Consider the following 17,452-nt stretch of genomic DNA (forward strand, 5'->3'; position numbering starts at 1 on the left):
GCTCCCGGAGGTCATTAAAAGGGAGAAGGTTACCATCCTCATAAAAGTCACCGATTACCATAACTCCCGCCTCTTCCCAGGCCAGCAATTGGCTCCAATCTTCCCCGTGGGGCAATGCCATGCACATCTTCAGCGAGATCTCGGGCGCATACGGAGTCTTAGCGTGCGCCCTCCTGGTCAGTCGTGCCCAACACTGGCGCACCGTGCGCAAATCAAGCGGCAGTAACACACCTCTCACCGGGGCCCACGGCAGCACACAGGACAAATGGCTCCAACTCGGATCCAACCCACCCTGGTCCTCTGGTCGCCGAATATGACCCGCCACCCATTTCGTAAACCATTGAAGCTGCGCGGCATGGTAATTGGCCTCTAGGTCCGGCAACGCAATGCCCCCCTCTGCCCTGGGCCGCTGCAGGGTGGTCAAAGCAACCCTCTGTCTCCCAGCCCCCCATATAAACCCCGTAATCAGAGTATTAAGCTGGGCAAAGAGTTTACCCGGGAACCAAACGGGGAGCGTCCCGAAATAATAGAGGAACCTGGGCAGGATGACCATTTTCACCAAGGCCACCCTCCCTGCAACAGACAGTGGAAGAGTCCCCCAAAAATCAAACAGGTTTTCGCCCCGCGCACCGCTCGCCCCACATTTCCCTCCAAAAGATCGTCAGGAGCATGATAAATCTGGGTCCCCAAGTTTGACAAACATCGACACTCCCGCGGAACATCCCCTGCCCGCGGATGGACTATCCTAGCGCTAACACTCAATTACAAAAATATTACTCCATATAATCATGGGCATTTATGTGCATATGACAGGAACACCTGTGTTAAGTGATCCTAATATTTAATGTAAATAAGAGCAAATAAAAATAACACGTGAGACAGAATAAATTATAGCAAATCATTTTATTCCCATATTTTACATATGTAACATAAGGAGGTTGCTTTATCGCATCATATATTCGTGACTAACACAGAATTGAAGAACTGTACCAGATGTCAATTTAGATATCAGGCGAATTACAACCCTGTGATCAGTACAGCAGATAAAGCAATTTATGGTGCAAAATTAAAAAACAATAAGCCAAGGATTTTAAAAAAAGCACGAACATGTGACCAATCATTCCAGTACTCATTTGGATCCAGTTTCACTGACTTGTATGCCAATATTAATTTTGGTTGCTGAAATACTGGGCAAAACATATGGGAATCGCTACAGAAACATCAATTAACCACCTCTTGTTATCCAAAATCCCATAATCTAAAGTATTTCCTATCCCCTTCCCCCATGGAGTAAGCGATGCCCCTGGTACGGGTCCTTCTGGGGAGCCGGGAGAAATACTGGGCAGGAGTTCGCCTTACTAGGAATGGAGCCCTGAGGGCTCTCATCTGCATCACACCCGACTTGCTTACTGAGTGGGATGCTGCCCACCAGCTAGAACATCAATGACAATCACCCGGTTTGCAAAGAACCTTTTGGGTGTAGATGTGAAAGACATGCAATATGCGTCCACATTATACAGTATGTAAATCAATCCCCTGATTTGAAAAATCACTTGTTGGAGGGCAGTTTGAAAATGTAAATAAATATAGCTATAGTGATACAAAAATGAAATCTTGCTCTTAAGAATTGTTGTGTCCCTTTTGATAATAAAAAAATATAGGTCAAAGTCGGAATAAGGTACAAAAATAGCTCCTGCAGAGGGTAATATAGTGAATATACAATTCATTTACAGATTTTTACACATTTACCACAAGCATCTCCAAAAAGATTGCGCTATTACTTTCGGATAGAAGCCGGTGCTTATCAGTGCTTTATGGCATCATGGTTATTCCCCATTCATGATTTCTGTCATTGGCTAAAGCATATGAAGCAGTCTGCTGACAAGCCACACTTCAAGGACATAGCTGTTGTTTATCAGCAGCCCAACAATGAAATAGAAGTAGGACACCGACGCTTCACTTCGAGCCAGTGAAGCAGCATGCTGAGATGACCCAATCTCAGTTGTCTTCCCCAGTTTTCTGTGACCACTCAAGGCAAAACAGCAAGGTCAGACAAAGAAGCAAATGATGGCCAATGAAGTGTGCGTCATTTGTTACAGTTCACGAAATGTGACATGGCAGCAAAGGCGAATGGACTTTCAGTACAGCTACAAAACTCGCTTAGCACGTTTTTTTCTTCAAATGAGACAAAAGCCCAGAGTTTGAAAACAGAACGAACTGCGAGTAAGTTTGTTCATTCAGGTCAAGTCAAGTGGCTTCTGGCAATTTCACCAAAGTAACAGGTCTGTACTTTCAGAAACGGGGCTAGAATATATCTAAGATACACAATAAAAACCACTTACGAATCAAAACATTTTAAAAACACACTAGAAGGAAACTGCTTAACCAATAAACAGATTCGGATTGGCATTACGACTCATACCAGAATCACGCTTGAAATTATCTCATGTCACCATCATATCAGCAACCTGGGGAAGGTGTCCAGAAGCATGTATATTACACACGGTCTCTTAGTGCCTGATGCACCGACATCAGTTTGCAAACCAGGGTATGCAGTGTGCAGACTGATCTGCAAATGGATGTGAGCTTTGTAATGCGACTTATGTACCTACAAATTGTTCCTTTGCGGGTGTCGCCGAACAACCTGCCTAATGAATATTAACTATGCGTGTTGCCATTTGCGACCCGCTGTCCTTGGCTGCAAATGCAGAGATGGAGGCCTGCAGGCAGCTGCAGGCTGCTTCGCCATGCGCATTCTCTATTGGGAAACTATTATTTTGTTGAGGTTTTTTCAGTTTTTTTAAAATCAGCTCCTGTGTATGAAATGGACAATAATTTAATAACAATAAAAAAATAGCATTTCAAAAGATGCCGGGTGTGGAGGAGGTTTTTTTGGGGGGAGTGGGGGGGTTAAGTGGGGTTTCAGAAAGTAGTCTTCTGGGCCCTACCCGCTCTCCCAGAGGCCACTGACACAATTACCAACTCGGGGCTCATGGTAACGGATCAATGGTTTCAACCGCAGTTGCTTTCACAAACCATTAGGACACGCAAATATGAGGGAGTGTTCCTTCCAAGCCCCTTCCTGTTTGCGATTCGAAAATGGGTGCAAAAACCCTTTTTTTCGATTCGTAAAATGGCCTTTATACAGTGTAAGAAGTGCTTTAGTCGTTGCAAACCCAGTGATTTTGCGAACTTCAGAATCTACAAAAGGGTTTTCTATATGAGGCCTTTAGTTTCTCCAAAATAGCAGCATAGTAGCAAAAGTGCCTTGTCACAGATAAAGACAGACCGAGGATGAAGTCTGTCTGAGGCAACGAGGCACTGGGTAGTAACGCGCCATCACACTACCTATCACAACATCCCACCCAAGACGGAGTGATCAAATCACCGACCAGCAAATGGCCGCGCCTTCAGAACTTCGAACCAGTACTCTGGCTGATGCTTCGGTGGATTCAGCCACTGGCCAGCACAGGACTCTGTCCTCCTTGAGATCAGACGTATTTAAAAACGGGCGGGGTGACGTTCATGAGACAAATGATAGTGTATATCCATGGAGACACAGCTATATCTGTAAAGTGTTTATCAAATCAGACTTCTTTAAGGGTGGGCATAAGTAGGACAAATTAGGGGAGGAACACACTATCTGTTTTCCCTTTAGTAAGATTCATCACACGGAAACCTTCCCACGGAAACCTTTAAAATAAAATAATTTTAAGGGTGTTAAGTAAAAAAACAAAAAGCAAGTGGTAACTTTTTGGACATAAAGGACTGAATATAAGGGCTTGTATACACTGAGTAATTGTTTCCAGTGCCTGCTCCCTGTCGTGAAAAACAGAAGGTGCGGAAATAGCATTCTGTTCCTCAACAAATGTTTTCAGAAGACGAGGGCATATTTAATAAATTAAAATTAAATAAATAAATAACATTATTTCATGTTTTTCTGTACAGGATTAACCAAGGCATCAACTTAAGACTATTTCAACCCACTGCTCATTTATAAAGGCATGATGCATATTTACTTTACAGATATACTGACGCAGGATTTTCAGCATCGGTCTAATATTTACAGAGTTAAATATCTAGGTTATTCCCCAAAGAGCGACTGACTCCTCGGGAAGGGGATTGCAGCCACTTCCCGGCTCGCAGAGTGCAGTATCCAGCGCCACGGTCTTCACTGGATAGTTTTTTTTATTCTGAATCGTTGACCTCCATAAAAATGTCTGAGAAGAAATATTCAGAAATGTTCGTTGGCTCCTTTGCATGCTCTGGCTTTTTAGGGCTTGGGTGGCCTTTCTCTTCTTGTGGCTTGGCTGTTCCTTCTCCAGAAGCCTAACGGGGAAGAAAGAAATGGCATCAGAATGGACAGGAACCACACTTAAGTTTCATAAAGCCATGAAAATATGCGTGTTCCAATACACCTGTCTTATAAAATCTTACATCAATCAATCGTAACTCTCACTTTTCGTCCTCTATGGTCTCCAGAAGCAGAAGAAACCTCATGTTTACCAGCAGATGTATCTGAAGAACTAGACTGTCCCTTACCTTTAAACCTTCATCCACGTAATTAAATAAATGGTGATTATTAATATTGCTAATGAACAAATGGCCGTAAAATACAAGGGATACAAAGAATACGCGCACTGACTTACAAAAGGAAATCCCCATTTAGAGTATGAGTAGAACAAAGCAACAGAGGAAGTTATTTGATTTAAGGTTCTTATGTATACTGGCCCAGTAGAAGGTGTCATACCAAATCGTGTCTGCCATCACATGTTTGCCAGAAATGGTCTGGCATCATGATTTTGATCAAATAAATATGCTCTAAATCACCTTATGCGGTTTGACAAATACTTTGGTTGCCTAGAATTTGTGCTTCTGTAAATGCTGCTGGAGCTAATAGTAACAGTGAAGGATATATATATATATGCACACACACACTTAGAGTTTCTCCTAAGGGTAGCAAGGTATTCACGAAAGTGAACTACCTCAAGTCGTTACTAGAGCTCCTTCTAGAGTCAGATACCAAATGCCAAATCCTGGAAATTCTTCAATGACGTTGCAGTACCGCAAATGGTTACTAGGTGTCAGTCGTGCGTCAGAGGGAAGTGCTTCAAATAACCTTCACAAAAGTGAGGGGCTGTAGCTTCAACAAAGAAGTCTGCATATACACTTTTACTATATTAATGATTTGTGCTTGTATTCCAAAGGTTAATTAATTATGCAAAAGTGGTTATGATAATGAGTCAATATTGCAACAATCAGTACATTTCGATTAAAGTGATGACACCTTACTATACTTGAGTACTAACAGACATTTGAAGGCACTTGCATTTACCAGTGACTAACATGGGGGGGTGTGGGGGGGGGGCATTTTTTTTAGCTGGAACTATACATGTGTACAAGCCAAATGGATGCCTATTATGTAAGGATTTTTTTAGAAAATGATAATCTGTCGAGACAGCCAAAACCGCCTCAAAGGACATATATAAAAAAAAAAGGTATACCCACGTTTTGCTCAAACAAAGCACTACCTGCCACTCTGGTGCTCTGAATAACATCTGGCTGTCCAAACTGCTGTTTCTTGGAGAATAAAGCAGCTTGGTGCTCTACTTACAGATAACATCAAGATTCACCAATATACTGATGATATACAAGTCTACATGAAAGTCTCCTCGGCTTCAGACATCCATGCCTCAAACACTAACCATTATCCAGACCTGGATGCAGGGCCGGCTTTAGCACTGGTGGTGCCCTGTGCGACAAGGTTTGTTGCCCCCCCCACCCCAATGACCACCTCTGCCACAGATTCCCTCACTACCACCATTTGACAGTGCCCCTCAAGTCTCCATAACCACGGTCTCTTGGATTAATTTAGTTTTATAGTGCCACTAATACAAGTTTAAGGTGTCATAACACTTTGCATCACACACACACATTGCACAGAGACAATCATACATGTGTAAATGAGTGTATAGGAAATGTTACATAAGACAGAGGCCAACAAGGTGTTGGAGTCACATGTCATCCATTCTGGTAGGCAGTATACTTTGAGTCCCTGGTCTGGAAAAACGCAAATTCAGAATTTAAAATGTAACACCATTGGTAGGGGTTTTCTTTAATAATAATAATTGATTGCTACCTAAATGAACCATTTTTGCAATGTTAGGATAACGAAAGACTGGGTAAAAACACATAGTTCTAATACATTTCTTGCAGTTTGCATGCAGCTCTTTGATGACAGTTAATATGTAAGATTTTAACTTATAAACTGCAAGTAACAAACAGATCTCTCTGAGAAAAGTGAGTGAGAACCCACTGACCAATTTATATTATGTGCACTTTGAAATCTGAATGGGACACGTTCTTTGCAGCAGGCATGTTAACCCTCTGTACTACGAGTCAACATTTCTTAGACAAAGCTCCGGTTTCTCCCCAGGAAGAACATTAATCAAATGAGTTCTCTTGAAATTTTTATTGCTGGGACTAGGAAAGCGGCATATGGTACTTTTAGAAAAATAAACATGGCACCCCCATCCCAAGTCAGCGCCCGGTGCGTGGCACCGATCGCACCACCCTAGAGCCGGCCCTGCCTGGATGTCCAGCGCCTATCTGAAAGCTGAACTCAACCACAGCAAACAAGAAACAGTACAAACCTAGATCAATAACATGAATCATGAGGGCTTTGAATCCCAACTTTCACTCAATGCCAAGTCACTTGGATTCACTTTGGACACCAACCTCACCATCAAGGAACACACTGCCCAAAAATAAAAAACAAAGGCAACCTGGTATCAACACACTCTTTTAAAGCAAGAGCGTCTTTTCCACGGATTAAATAAATTGGAGGACATCACCCATCCTGATGGAACTCCATTGGCTCTATTTGCCAGCCTGCATAATCTTCAAAACTAGCTGCATCATTCAAAGAAGCCATCACTGCCAACACCCCAGCTTATCTTGCAGACAAGCTCACCATCTCTGGCGGCTTTCTGCACACCTGCAGTCAAGACACTATTTGACTGCAGACTAAGAAGTGTAAAAAAGAAAACACCATTTCTTTTCCATCTATCCACCCAGGTTCTGGAACAACATCACTGTACACATCAGAACCACCACAACATAGCTCCAATTTAGGAAAGTGCTGAAGACGCACCTCTTCAAAGAACACTATATCACAATACATTAACCGTCCACAAACCAGCTACTTCTCCTATCACTCGTTGGATTTATGCTTGTATTTGACCCTAAAAATACCACATACAAGCATACATATACATTGTAGTTACCTGGCACTTGTAAGCCCTGCAACGTGTAAAAGTGTATGTGGAAAATGTGCTCACCAAATATTGTTAATTGTCACAATTGCTTGGTGACTATTAACTCACATGTTTTAGCTTTTGCATTTGAAAACAACGTAGCAACCTAACAATTTGTCAAAACATTTAGTTTATTTTCGGAGCCGTCTTACAGTAGATCTCATTTACCCCTTTAAATATTAATGTCTCCTCGCTATTTTGCTCTTATCTCCCACATCGTGGTCCCTAAAATTTCCAATTCTAAACCCTCTCCATATCAAGTCATATTGCTGCTATGATCAATAACAACATAAACCTCAAATATTGACTAGACCGCTTGAGGAGCACCATTAGAAATAACAAACGTTTCTTGTGAAACCCCAAACCTCTTTTTGCTCGCAAGCATCATAGCACCATCTCAGGCAAAGTTGAGATTGATCTCTTTTACTCCCAGGACAGAAGCTCCTGAACATTCACTTTCTGTAACTTTAACACTATGTCAAGAAATATCAAATTTGCCAGTGGAAGTAGGTTCACGGTCTCTGGCTACCATGGCCAGTTATAAGGCCTATACATCAGCTACTATAATAATGGAAAAGTCATGATTCAAGCTCATGACTTGAACCTCCACATTTTCTAAGCCTTTTCTTTTATCTCAAGAATTTCCAAAACCTTGGTAACCACCCCATCACACCCTCCCACACACACCAATTTGTCCCTATCCTTTTCTTTGCACCCTTGTCAACTCACTCCTTAATGTTTTCTTAGAAGGACAATGTTAACCCTTTATAAGACTATATTACAGACTCCCCTAATCTTGTGGCACACTCATACCAGATGTCTCTGTAGTCATCTTTCCATTTTCTCATCTCCACACGAGGACTACTCTACAGACTACCTCCCTTGCATTCGTCACCATCTATCCTCAAAGTCCAAAAACGCAACATTGTTCAAGTGAGACCTGATCTGGATTATCTTGGTATCTCCTTTGCTACTCCGGATAGTTTTCATCTCGCCTGAATCCGATCTAGTTTATGAATTTTAACCCATGCTCCAGCTCCCTATTCACTAAAAAGCCCACATTCAGGAGGCTCTCTGTCCTCTGAACCAGGATAGTTATCTACCTATTAACACCAACAACCTAGACACCACTATCACAGTCTTCTCTACATTACTCAGTCTTTGCCATCATAACAGCACTCCTATTTTAGCAAGTCGTTGCAAGCACTGGGTAAGACATCCTCAAACATTAATTTTTCCCTCCTCTTTGTATATACTGACATGACTTTTCTTTCTGGATGCAGGCCTTCTTGTTCGTCTGTGTTCCAATCCTCTCCTAGATCTTGCCCCCTCGACACTTGTCCGATCACTATTTGTGCTTACACCTACCCTGATGATGCAGACTTTATCTAACATTCAGTCATGTTGCACACACAAATGTCTACCATCTCCAGACCTAGACATACACAAATGAGAGTTTAATCTTTATGCTTTAGCAACTTGATTAGCAATCCAACCATAGACACATTCTCACATTAGTTTCAGCTACCATATCTGTATTACTTACAGACCACAATCTAGATATCCTCATATTATGGAAACGTGGATTATACCCTCCTCCAAAGCATTTACTCAATCTTTTACCATCATAAAGATATAAGCTATTACACACTGACAGAAACCACACAAACAGGAAGTTGATATAGCTTTCAGTTATACAGACTCCTCCCTTATGCCAAACTCTGACCTTTTCCAAGCATCACCCAAAGGTTATTGCTCCCCTTTAGACTAAATATATTCTATCATTGCTCTGGGAAACAATACTCTAGTTGAAAAACTAAACTGATAGGCTACTTGACCAATCAACTTCTTCCCTCGTCTAACCACATCTTCCTTGGAGACTTCACTCTACTTGTGTGCACAGCAATGTCACCCATGTATCCAATCTTAAATCTTTCCTCTATGAGAACTCTCTGACCCAACATTGCAAAAAGGCCTCACAGAACTAAATCTTTCTATGTAACCTAGTTATCTCACAAATGTAAGTCCAGATATCCAGCCATCTCCAAATGACTGATCCAACCACTTTCTAATCCTCTTCACTTTTCTACTTCCACTGCCTCAAAAGCAAACATAGGCAGAAGCTTCCTTAATTAAGAGTCACCACAAAGATTGACAAAGAAGAGTTTATAGCATGAATTCAAACATGTCCATACATCACCCACCATAATCTCAATCAATTTCAATTTTATTTATTATGTTTTGGCACTCCGAAGAGGGCCACATAAACAAAATACAAAGTACACAAATATAGATACATATTCCCAAAGAAAAATAACAATTACGACGCTCTCCGCTGAAAAAGACAGATTACGACACAAACCTCCATATTTCATCAATAAATAGCTAAAAAACCTTTAAAAAAGTTAAAAATATCGAAGCAAAACATTTCATTTGGAGGAGTATATAAAGCCTGCAGAAATGAGTTCATATCCAAAATACCCAATTGCAAACATATTGATCTTAACCACTTTAAGCGAAGTGGACGCAATACTGGGCATATAAACAATACATGATTACGATCCTGTACAGACATATTACATAAGTTACATAAAGGAGAGGACCCATACCATTTTGCCAAAAGAGTATTAAGTGGCAATAGGTCCTGCCTCAAGAGGAACCAAAATCTCCGAATACCATGAGGTAAATTCCAAATAACATACGGTTGGACAAACTTCCTTAGATATGTATTAGTCAGAAGAACACCTCCCTTCTTAGCTACCATGGACTTTTTGTCCAACATAAAACAAAGAGTCCAGGAAGCCTGTTTCAGAAGAGATTTTAGCTGGGAGGGAGAAATAATAAAAATAGTGCTCTCATCTAATTCCAGAAGAGCCACAGCCTTTCTGAAGTTTTTAACAATTTGGGAGAACTCTTTAAAACTTCCCAACAATTCCCCCTTGAGAAGGGCTCTCAGAGTCCCCATTTCACCTCTAGCGAGGCTGGCGACCCATCGTATTAAGGCAGATAGGCCCTGCACCCAGCTGCTACGAAGACCGAACTCCAGTCTACAGGAAGCTACAGAACAAGCAGAATTAAGAGAGGTTATAGACCTTAATAATTTTCCTTCGACCGTCTGTAGAAAACCCCAATGCTTTAAATCGACCACTTCTATTCCATACAGGAGAGTTGATGGAATTTTTGCCCTATAAACCTCAAGTAAACATGCAATCTCAATCACAGTTACATGGTTATCCAATATAACAACACATGATGTAATTCCAAATGAACATTCCCCATGAGCAATACGCTGAAATCAATTCAGAGGATCAGTCTCTGGTTTCCTAAAGCTATTAATAACAGAAGGAAAGCTCTCTGCGCATCTTAAAAGAGATAGAGAAGGTCTCATCTAAGGCCCCTCATTAAGAGTTTGCTGGAATTAGGTGCTGCAGGGATAACAGAGTGCTATAATTTTCAATATTGATCAGTATCCCTGTGCCAAAATTCCATCCCAGCTTTACAAGTTTTATCCCCTTAATGGGGAATAACTACGTAGATCGGGGGATACCAAGTCCTTTTCTATGTAGTTTTACCCAATTCCAGGATCAAATCTGCTAACATTTTCCACCTGCTCAAAGGAGGTGGAGATGTTAGTGGCAGGGCTGATGAGTGGGTATTGTGGGTCTCAGAAGTGGGCAAGAAAGGCTAAAGGAGTCAATGTGGAAAAGTGACTCCTTCTCTATGATGAGCACTGGGTGAGACTGGGGATGTGTAGGAACAGTGTGAGACACACAGCCCAGAGCACTACTTTTGTCCTTCCTCAGCGGGATGAGTGGATTGGGGTGAAGAGTTGGGACCATAGGATGCTCCCACGATGCAGGTGCTAGGTTAGGTAGAGCCTCTACTTAGGGCCTGATACACTTGGGCCTAGCCTTACTGCTTTGTGGGGGACGGTGTCCGGAGTCTGGCTTTAGGCAGTGGGTTGTTTGGTCCTCTGTAGTGTTGCAGGAGTTGAGCAAGGCTGGGCTGATCTCCTGCCCTAGGCCCCAGCCCTTGCAACGGTTTTACTGGTGCATATCTGCACCTGGTAAAACCAGGTCTGGTGTTAACAGGACCTGCAATTATTAGGTCTGCAGTTTGACGACCTGGGAATTACGGGCCCGGAGACATGGAGCTACTAAGAATGGCAGGTGGTGGAATTCTAGCTGGAGTTACCATTCTACGTGGAATGTAGACACTCATAATGGAGAGCTAAGCCTTCACTTTCCACATGTTGTGCTGAGAGGAAATCTCACAAGAAACTCCCCTGTATGAAGAAATCCTTATTTTTGAAAACAAGGCTGAGGCATGGTCATAACAGACAAAAAGACACATTCAATAATTTACATGATCAATCCTACGAAACCTCCACCCCTTAGCTTAAGGGAACCAGCAGGGAGGAGTTAGCCACACATGTTCAAACTATAACCATGACATCTGAAATGCAAACAGGTTTCAGACCAGGACATAGCAAGAAAACAGATAATTATTGAGGGAAAATCTTATCTTGTTGATGTCCTCTATTTATGTGTAAATTTAGAGACTACTCATCATAACCTCTTAACTCACATCCTAAGTGATAGACTGGGTAGAGGGTTCCATTTTGAAATGGTTTGAATCTCATCAGGTGGATGTCACAATGTATTAAAGTTGGGAATCAGTCTACATGTTGAAACATTGGATGAACTATTCACAAAAAGTACATTGCTTTCCACCAATATGCGGACGACACAAGGTTTTACTTAGAAATCTCTAATAGTTCTGCAACGCTACCTTCATTTTTCAAAGAAATCAGTTTCTGGATAGCACTAGAGAAACTATCTTACTTCATGGAGACCACCCTGAAAATTGGTTTGCTCAACTCAAGGAGTTCAACTTCACCAACAAATGAATGACCTTTGCTAATCTGTCACGACTCGCTCCATGTATTCCCATGCCCTCCACCAAGGGGCTGAATTGTGGGGCTCTCCATTGTCATAATAAGCTTCTGGACCCTCCCCGTCATGCATATACTAGATTCCAGTCATTTGGATTCTACTTGCAAATTGCTATCCATTCCCAATACAAGCTGGGTTTTGTGAAAGCCAGCCTGCTCATGCCTGAAGCCAGCCTGCTCATGTTTCACACTATGTTACCTAGAATTCCCTGCTCACTGCTTTGTTACCCCCCTTGCAGGCCAAGGATGGGTGGAGGAATTCAGCTCACCTGTGGCTGGCTGCTGCTAACCTGCTCACACTTAATGCCAAGGTTGGTCATTGTAGCTGTGTACCCGTGAGACCGACCCTTGTTTCCAGTGTTTCCTGAGCTTTTGATATCCTTGTATCCAGTGTTACCTGAGCTTTTGATATCCTTGTTTTTAGAATTCCTGTACTATAGCTATTCCTTGTGCCTGAATCAGCACTGGCTGCAGTGCTACCTTTTTTCCTGAGTTCCTGAGCTATAGTTATTCTTTGTTCCTGAGCTTCAGCTATTTCTTGTTCCTGATTAGCACTGCTTGCAGTGCTCTCTTGAATCTTTTCCTGAGCTGTAGCTATTTCCTGTTTCCTTGAACTAGCATTGCCTGCAGTGCTACCTTGACTCTGAGCTTTTGCACAATTCTTGTTACTGCTTAAACACAGCCTTCAGTGCTACTGTGTTTTCTTGACTCCTGATACAGCACTATTCTAGTATACCCTTGTAGCCTCCCCTTCTGTATATCCTTTTCCAGTCCCTGCTTTTCTTCCCATCTCCTTGGTTACAGTTCCTAGTTTACAGTCTTTCAATTCCTGCTGTCTTGCTTCTATTACCTTGTATGTTTGTTACTTGCTTTCTGCCAAGTGTGCCCTGTGATACCTTCCTTTCCTACTGCAAGAAAACACCGGAACCGAAGACCCTACAATGCATCCTCCTCAACATCCGATCCCTCCACAAACACGCCACCGAAATCTGGGACCTTCTCAACAGCACCACCCCGGACGTAGTGTTCCTTACTGAAACCTGGACCAACACCACCTCGGGTCCAGACAACGCCATCGCCATTCCCAAAGGATACAAGATCTCTAGAAAAGACCGCCACACCCGCCCGGAAGGAGGAATCGCCATCGTCCACAAATCCACCCTTCGCCTGATCACACTCCCCGCTGAGCCTACAGACATGATGGAACATCTACACTGCAAGATACAGACCAACCCCACCACCACTCTCCGATGAACCCTCATCTACCGACCCGCAGGCCATCGCATCAACCAACTACACCCTGCTGGGAGACCTCAACTTCCACCTCGACAACCAACTGGACCCCAACACCACATCCCTCCTGGACAACCACCACAACATTGGACTCCGCCAAGTCGTGACTGAATCCATGCACTCAGCAGGACACACCCTCGACCCCCTCTTCACAACAGGAAACTCTATCACCTTCAGCCACACCACAAAACTCCCATGGACTGACCACCGATGCATCCACTTCCCATTCAGAACACCCATCACCCACAGACACCAGCACCTGCTACCACGAAAAAACTGGACCCGAATCACCGACGACCAGCTTACCTCTTCACTCAGCAACTCCACCCCAACCATTGCGGGAAACGACGACCCCAACACAGCAGCCCAGACCCTGCACAGATGGATCTCTGACAGCACCAACACCATAGCCCCCTCAAGGAAAACAACAACACCCACGCCAAGAAAGCCAAATGGTTCACCACCGAGCTTCGAGAGTCCAGACGCACCTGCTGCCGCCTCAAAAAGGCCTGAAGGAACACCAAATCCACAGAAACTCACAACAACTTCAAAGCCGCAACCAACGCCCACCACCAACTCATCAGAAAAATGAGAAAAAAAGCGATTAAAGACCGCATCTCCACAAACGCACACAACAGCAAAGAACTCTTCAACATCACAAGGAGTTCGTCCAACCAACCAGCGAGTCGACTGACATCCCTCCCTCACAAGACCTCTGCGACAAACTCAGCACCTTCTTTCACCACAAAATCAAGAGCATCTACGACAACTTCGACAAAGACAACAAACACACGGAACTCCCACCAACCACCCCCAACACCCTGAAGCCAACGATTGACAGCTGGACAGCCCTCACCACCGAAGACACTCTGAAGACTATGAAGTCAATCCACTCCGAGCCCCCACGGACCCCTACCCCCACCACATCTTCAACAGAGCCGCCGACACCATTGCACCCATGCTCCGCCACACCATCAACCGCTCCCTGGCGACCGCCTCGTTCCCTGACGAGTGGAAGTACGCCGAGGTCAACCTTCTCCTGAAGAAACCCTCGGCGGACCCCAACGACCTAAAAAACTACAGGTCCATCTCCCTACTCCCGTTCCCAGCGAAAGTTATCGAGAAAGCCATCAACAGCCAAGTCGCCACATTCATCGAAGAGCACAACATCCTCGACTCCTCCCAATTCGGCTTCAGAAAAAACCACAGTACGGAAACCACCCTCCTCGCCGCAACAGACGACATCCGCACCCTACTGGACAAAAGAGAAACAGTAGCCCTCATCCTCCTCGATCTTTCAGCGGCGTTCGACACAGTCTCCCACCGCACCCTAATTCGCAGACTTCACGACACAGGGATCCAGGACAAGGCCCTCGACTGAATCGGCTCCTTCCACTCTGGCAGAACGCAGCGGGTCAGACTCCCCCCTTTCCTCTCGGACCGTACACCAACCACCTGCGGAGTCCCTCAGGGGTCCTCCTTTAGACCTACGCTCTTCAACGTCTACATGGCTCCACTCACCCACATCGTCAAAACCTACGGACTCAGCATTGTGTCATACGCAGACGACACCCAACTCATCCTCTCCCTATCCAACGAACCCAACACCGCCAGACACAACTTTGGAGAAGGCATGGAAGCCGTCGCCAAATGGATGAAAAACAGCTGCCTACAACTTAACACCAACAAGACGGAAGTACTCATCATGGGCTCAAACCCAAACGCCTGGAACGATACCTGGTGGCCCCCCGCCCTTGGAAACCCACCCACCCGCACGGACCACGCACGCAACCTGGGAATTATCCTGGACTCCGAGCTCAAAATGGACCGCCAGATCAACTCGGTCTCGTCCTCCTATTCCACACCCTCAGCCTCCTATGCAAGACCTTCAAATGGATCCCCCTTGAACACAGAAAGACCGTCACGCCCTGGTCACCAGCAGACTCGACTACGGCAACGCACTCTACGCCGGAACAAACAAAAACCTCACCCGCAAGCTACAGAACGTCCAGAACGCCGCCGCAAGACTGGTCCTCAACCTGCCAAAACACTAACATCTCTCAGCACCTGCACACACTCCACTGGCTCCCCATCGAAGCAAGCGTCACCTTCAATATGCTCACCCACTCACACAATGCCCTCCACGACACCGGACCAGCATACCTGAACAGCCGACTCAATTTCCACGCACTCCAAAGGACCCTACAATCAGCCCAGCTCTCCTACGCCATGGTCCCACGCACCAGAAAAACCAGATCGGGAGGTCGCTCCTTCTCCTTCCTCGCGGCCAAGGCCTGGAACGCCCTTCCGCTCCACCTCAAACAAACAACATTGCTTCCCATCTTTGTAAGAGACCTCAAGACCTGACTCTTCGACAGAGGACCTTGATGGACCGGAACCTGCACCCCTCCACCCCCATCGCCTTGAGACCCTAACGGGTGAGTAGTCGCGCTCTACAAACGCCTGATTGATTGATTGTTAAGCACTCCTCCTTGCTAGCTCCTTGTCTATTGTGCTTGTATTTAGTTCTACCCCCTTGCTGTTACTGCCTCGTGTGTTTCTGTTTGATCGCCAGGATCCGTGGGCGCAGCTGTCAACCTAAGTGGTGTTTCTTGTTCACTGTGAGTATTGTCTTTGAGTTACATTTACCATAGGAATCAGCTCCACAAACCCTGCCTTTGCATGCATATCCTATACCTGGGTGTAGTTATTCTGAATGCTAAATTGCCTTGAGTGTCTATCCTCTGAGTCTTAGCCATCTTGTTCACTTGTACAGGCTTCCCCTTTGGATCCCTTTTTCTCCTCTGACTTCCTGTGGGATCCTGGGCAGTGCTGTACTCTTCTTTCTGTGTACGTTTTCTACCCAGTTCCCAATCCCTGCCCAAGTCTCTGACTGTGTTCCCGACATAGTCCCGGACAGTCACTGACAAATCTGCCTGGCTTCTGGCTGGAGAGATCTATACATTTTTAACTTCATATCAAAAAGCCAATAAAGAAGCCACACTAAACAATATCAATTGAAGCTACTATATCTTATCTGCTTTACAAGCAATTGGGATACCTTGTGCCGCATATGGTAACTGGTGGGATAGAATATCCCTTGCATGTCAACAGAAGCTGTGCTGCCCTGCATTGTATTACTGTATCATTTCTGTTGACAACCATGTAAGCTCACTGAAGTGCACCCACAGGGCACCTTTCCTTCAGAGATTTGCAACTGCTCTCTCTACTGGGGACCTCTGTACAAGAGTAGCCAACTTCTTCGTGTTCCTCAAAAAGGCATTCTCCTCATCTGCAAGGTGTCTAATTATCTTGCTGTATCTGTGTCAGTCTTTAACGCCTGTAGGGCATCATCACGTGTTTGCTAAATAATACTTCGACCTTATATGGCATGTCCAAGATTTCTGGCCTGAATGATGTGGTTTTCAGCCATCCCTGTCAGCGAAAAATAGTCGCTCGCGCTAGCTGACAAAAACCTTTAGATGAAATGAAATGTCTATCACACAGTCTTTCATCTCAGATGTCGTTTTTAACTTTCTTCTAGGATCTTTTTTGCATCCACTTTAATATTTTCGGGTAAGCGCTCTATGTATGTGGCCAGGTCTGACCACATTTGTCTGTCATAATGGCTGAGAATAGCCAATGAATTGGCAGCTCTAATTGTAATTTCCGACATGGTAGAAAAAACATTTCCCTCTGCTATCTAAGTGCAGGCCTTCTCAATCGGGTGGTGTTGAAATGTGTGTGAATGGATTATTGAGCTGCTCTTTTCATCCAACCAGGGTAAAATGGCAGAGACTGTGGCTGGATCCTTCATTATTTTCATACCTTCCTCCCAAATAAAATTTACAATAACTGATTTTGTAGCAGATTCTTTGAAATCGTATAA

The 17,452-nt window shown here is 44.2% G+C and overlaps 1 protein-coding gene across 4 annotated transcripts in view; it reads right to left on the reverse strand.

Annotated features, from left to right (window-relative positions):
- Positions 1 to 884: 884 nt before the first annotated feature.
- The window catches only part of BDP1 (BDP1 general transcription factor IIIB subunit), a 1,439,438-nt gene continuing 1,422,870 nt past the window's right edge, over positions 885 to 17,452 (reverse strand). For all 4 annotated transcript variants that reach the window (XM_085632357.1, XM_085632359.1, XM_085632358.1 and 1 more), the window contains one exon: positions 885 to 4,329. In XM_085632357.1, coding sequence (XP_085488483.1) covers positions 4,189 to 4,329 — 141 coding nt within the window. In that variant the 3' untranslated portion in view covers positions 885 to 4,188. The remainder of the gene's footprint in view (positions 4,330 to 17,452) is intronic.

This window comes from Triturus cristatus, chromosome 2_1, assembly GCF_964204655.1.
Source record: "Triturus cristatus chromosome 2_1, aTriCri1.1, whole genome shotgun sequence".
Lineage (NCBI taxonomy): Eukaryota > Metazoa > Chordata > Amphibia > Caudata > Salamandridae > Triturus > Triturus cristatus.